Source organism: Homalodisca vitripennis, chromosome 6 (genome assembly GCF_021130785.1).
Source record: "Homalodisca vitripennis isolate AUS2020 chromosome 6, UT_GWSS_2.1, whole genome shotgun sequence".
NCBI lineage: Eukaryota > Metazoa > Arthropoda > Insecta > Hemiptera > Cicadellidae > Homalodisca > Homalodisca vitripennis.
The window spans coordinates 160,557,642-160,562,474 of record NC_060212.1 but is presented as its reverse complement, the minus strand read 5'-3'; the positions used below and the strand labels follow the sequence as shown (position 1 = coordinate 160,562,474).

Below are 4,833 nucleotides of genomic sequence, written 5' to 3'. Positions count from 1 at the left end.
TTGGTTACAAAGTTCTGTCGGGAAGATCACAAATTAGGTGGAGTGGCCATTTACATCAAAGATACAGCAAACATTGAAGCAGAAGAGATTAACATATCAGAACACTGTCTAGAACTCGTGTGTGAAGCTGCATTAACAACATTTATTATTAAATCACACACAATATATGTGCTTGGAATCTACCGACCACCAGGAGGGCAAGCAAGATTGACAATGAACACCATCTCTTCTGTTATCTCATTCATTCAAGCTGAAAATAAATTCCTAGTCTTAATGGGTGATGTTAACTTTGACAGACTAACTGAAAATACCGACACACACTGTTTGAATAGGATTTACTGACTTACGGAATCCGACGTCTTCCACTGCCGGCAACTCGAATAACTCACAACTCAAGATCATCCATTGACTGTATACGGTATGTACAAACCTACCAGAGGATAAATTTCAATTACTGAAACAGGAATATCTGACCATTTAGGACAATCATGTAGCTTCCATCTAGGATTAAAACGTACACATGAAAATAGAAGCTCATTCAAAAGAATCTACAGTAGGAGAAACCTTGAAAACTTGAAAGCCACACTTGCATTAGAAAACTGGGATTTCGTTCACAATGCCCTTGATGCAGAAGAAGCCTTAAAATCATTTAAAACCATAATGGCTAGAACACTGGATCATGCTTGCCCAAAGAAAAGAACTAGAACAAAACGTGAATCTAAGCTTAAGATCTACTATGATGAAGAAGTTATGTTGATGAAAGATGACTTCCTTAGAGTATGAAATGACGGGGAATGAAAGCGACAGGATAACAATGATTACAAAAAAGAAAGCGTATGACATTAAACTTAGAACCCTTAAACGCAACAGTGCCGCTGAACATATAGCCCAATCAAACAACAAGTCCAAAGCTCTTTGGAAGATTAGAAATTCAGAAAAACAAAACAAACTATCATGCAGTTCTTTATCGAGTTTAGAAATAGATGGCAAGATAGAAAACAATCCGAACATCTAAATCTCTACTGCTCACAGATTGCAGACACAACACTTGAAAAATCCCGTAACGAGATTTAAGCATAACATACTCCCCCTAACTGGAAATGCCTTCACCTTATATCAAGGTTGTTTCTTTTTTGCCTAAACACAAAAAAGGCTCCACAACCAAAGCAGAAAACTATCGCCCAATTTCACTGATCTCCACCTTTTCAAAGACCATAGAGAAGATTGCACTTTCGAGAATGCTGGTTCACCTTGAACACTATGACCTAATAACAAAAAGTCAGCACGGCTTCCTCAGAGGAAAATCTACAATCAGTGCCATCACAAGCCTTACTGAATACGTCATCAACCAACTTGAAGACAATAATTATGTATCAGCAGTCCTATGGCTTTTGACTGCCTGGGGTATGAGCTGATTCTTAAGAAACTGTCCACACTAGGGATTCAAGGCAGAGCAAATGACTGGGTGGCTAGCTATCTCGAGGGACGCAAGCATATTGTTGAAGTACAGAAAACTGCAAATGGACAAAGCTGTACTTACAGATCCAAAACAGCTCCAGTGAATAGAGGAGTTCCACAGGGCTCAGTATTGGGTCCATTTTTGTTTGTACTTTTTACTAATGATTTTTCACATTATATCAACACTGACAATGGAATAACTATTATGTATGCAGATGATACAACCCTTCTTATAAAAAATGACTCCGCACTGGGCCTGCATGCAGGTTAGGTTAGGTTAGGCTAGGTAAGGTTAGGTAAGGTTAGGTTGGGTTGGGTTAGGCTGGGTTGGGTTGGGTTGGGTTGGGTTGGTTTGGGTTGGGTTGAGGGGAGTGTCTGAGCGAGTACTGCCCCGCAAACAAAAACAGTTCGCTGGCCCACGGGCCGAATTGACGCAAAGATCCGGCGTAGCCGATCTTCTCTACACACGAGTTGTGTTTTCACGGTCGCAGTCACGAGATGGCGGGCCGAGATTTGCTCTGTAAAGAGTGGCAGTCAGGGGGCACTGCTTCAGGGAGTGCTTGTCAGGGACAATCGCCTGACCCGGGTCGCCTCTTCGCAGAGGACGTCCAGGTGCTGTTGGTTCTGGAACCCTTTCCTGATCCCGAAGGTGAGGCCCAGGTAGTCGAAGGTGGAGCCGGCAGTGTAGAGCTGCAGGGGCTGCCCCTGGATAGTGAAGTCCACGGGCAGAGTAACCCAGGCGTCCCCTCTCATTTGGATGTGGAAAGCTCCACACTTCGGCGCCGAAAGGCACATCCCGACGTTCTTCAGATATTCCTCAGTTCTGCGAAGCAGCATCCCCATGCTCTCCTGGGTGTTGGCGAAGAGCGTCAGGTCGTCCACATACGTCATGGCCGCCAGTCTCTGGTCCCCGATGGAGAATCCTCCTCCAGATGTCTGCAGCTCCTCCAGCAGCGGGTCCAGCACCAAGTTGAACAGGAGGGGAACAGTGGGTCACCCTGCGTCACTCCCCGACGGATCGCGATGTTGGTCCCGAAGGTTCCCAAGGTGGTCGTGCAGCCGGCGTACATCCCGGCGAAAGTCCGCTGTATGCAAGGCGACACCCCGTGACAGCGTAGCACATCTGCGATGGCGTCGTGGGATACGTTGTCGAACGCCTTGCTGACGTCGAGTTGCACGCCGACTACCTGGCTCCTCTTTCCCTGTCGGATGACTCCGACGAGGATCTAGCAATTTATATGGCATCCATTCCCCGGGCGAAAGCCCCGCTGCCTCTCCGACATCTTCACCTGCCTCAGCAGTCTTGCCTCCACCATCCCGCTGTACATCCGCCCAACGAGTGGGGCTATGGTAATGGGCCTCCAATTTTCCGGCCTCGACAGGTCTTTTTCCTGCCTTTGGTATCAGGGTGGTCCTGTTGATTAGCCATTCTCGGGGGTACAGGCCCCGGAACAGGACGATGTTAAATAAGATCGCAAGGGTATTCGCTGCGTAAGGGTTGGATGTTAGTCCCTTCTTCGTGACACCGTCTGGTCCGGGAGCCCCTCCCGGGCGTAGGCCCCTCATCCTAGCTGTCACCTCCCTGGGCAACACTGGGTCCACTCTGGTGTTGCGCTGCTGTTCTGCCTGCTGCATCTTGAGTGTTGTCCCACACGGTGTCCCCCACAGGTCCTGAAACAGATTTTGAACCCCCTCCCTCGGCGGGTCGACTCGGGGTTCATCCCTGGTCAGGTCACCCAGGTTGTCGTTTATGACCAGGTTGGCCAGACGGGTGGGGTTCTTCTTGTACAGGTCCTGGGTCCTCGCGAACCTCGTCACTTTCCTCCTGGTCTTCTCGGAGCGGGCAGGTCTGGTCCCCCTCACTGTGGGGCGTCTCCTCTCTTCCTCGGGAATGGCCTCTCTGAAGGCCCGGTGAACCTCTTCCACCAGCAGGTCCAAATCCTCACGGATGTTGCCCTCCTTGGCTGCTAGTTCTTGGAGTCGCATTCCTATTGGACAGAGCGGTTGAATGCCATTAATCACAGCCAGGATCCGGTCCCAATCATTCTCCCCATTGGTTCGGTCGGGAGCTCCTGGCGAATCTCCGGGGGTCCTGATGGATAGGGGGGCTCAGATGGAGGTTGTCCCGGTGCAGGGATACAGGGCGGGAGGTCCGCTGGGGGGGTCCTCGAGGAGAGTGGGACAGATGGACTTGTCCCTAGATTAGGTGAGGGGGCAACAAGAGGTGAAGGGGGTCCTGATGTACGGGACCCTGATGGAGGGGGCCCTGGTGGAGGGGCCCAAATGGATGAGGCCCTGATGGAGGGGTCTCTGATAGGGGACCTTATGGAGGGGTCTCTGATGGAGGGGCCCTGATGGAGGGATCTCTGGGGACCCTGATGTAGGGGACCCTGATGGAGGGGACACTGGGGGACCTGATGGAGGGGTCTCTGATGGAGGGGGTCCTGACAGAGGGGGCCTTGATGGCGGTTTTGATTTTAGCAATCTCTGTCTTCTAGATGGTCGCCCAGATAGTTGGGGCTCTACTGACTGCCCCGGCTTCATTGCGCCCTCCGGCTCGGGCTCCAGGGTTATAGATCTGATGGTCATGTTCAGGAGCGGCTCTGGTGATTCTTTTTGCGTCAATTCAGGTGTCTCTTCAGTATACTCTGGCTCTTCAGGGGCCTGTGTTTCACGGGGTTCCGGCGAGGGGGGCTGTTGTTCTGCCTTCTTTGGTTCCACCAATATCCCAGCTTCTTTTAGCGTTCTTGTCCGATCCCGGACTTGCCGGTCGGTCTTCTTTGGGAGGCACATGGCTATATATTGGGAATATCCCTGTAATTTTCCCCTCGCTCGGAATTCCCTGTATCGCTTTATAAGCACGTTGTCCTCCTCCTCCGACCACAGGTTGGACGCTCTGAGGATCGGGGGAGTGGGGGGAGGCGAGCCTCTCCGCGTTTCGTGTGTCTGGTTGGCACGCATTTCTATGAATTGTTAGGCCGGCCTGGCTTGAAAATTTTATTCCACATACACATTTGTGTGTTGGGCCTTCGGCCGCCGCAGGTGCTCCCCTACACCTGCCGTAGTGTGTCGCCACACCATTCTACCTTCTGTGGAGCGAATCGCACTTTGTGCATCGAAAACGGAGAGGCTCGTCGACGTGTTGGGCTTCATGGTGCGCCCTTAAGTCCATTGCCCTGGTGAACCAGGAGTGGCAGAGCCTACATATACTAGCTATCCACGGGTAGTCGTATATGGACTGGACAGGTTCCATGCCAGCAGCCCCCGAAGGGGTGTTGTCATCACGGCCGCTGCGCTCTAGCCTATTTACCTTCACTGGGAGCGCAGGTCCAGGGGGGCATCCGACGCTTTATCTTGAGTTTTGGCAACAGGTTA

At 51.0% G+C, this 4,833-nt stretch overlaps 1 protein-coding gene across 1 annotated transcript; it reads right to left on the bottom strand.

Moving 5' to 3' along the window:
• Positions 1-3,660: 3,660 nt before the first annotated feature.
• LOC124365620 (proline-rich protein HaeIII subfamily 1-like) lies at positions 3,661-4,419 on the bottom strand. Its single transcript, XM_046821610.1, has one exon. It carries the CDS (start codon positions 4,417-4,419, stop codon positions 3,661-3,663), a length of 759 nt encoding a protein of 252 aa, XP_046677566.1.
• Positions 4,420-4,833: the final 414 nt, after the last annotated feature.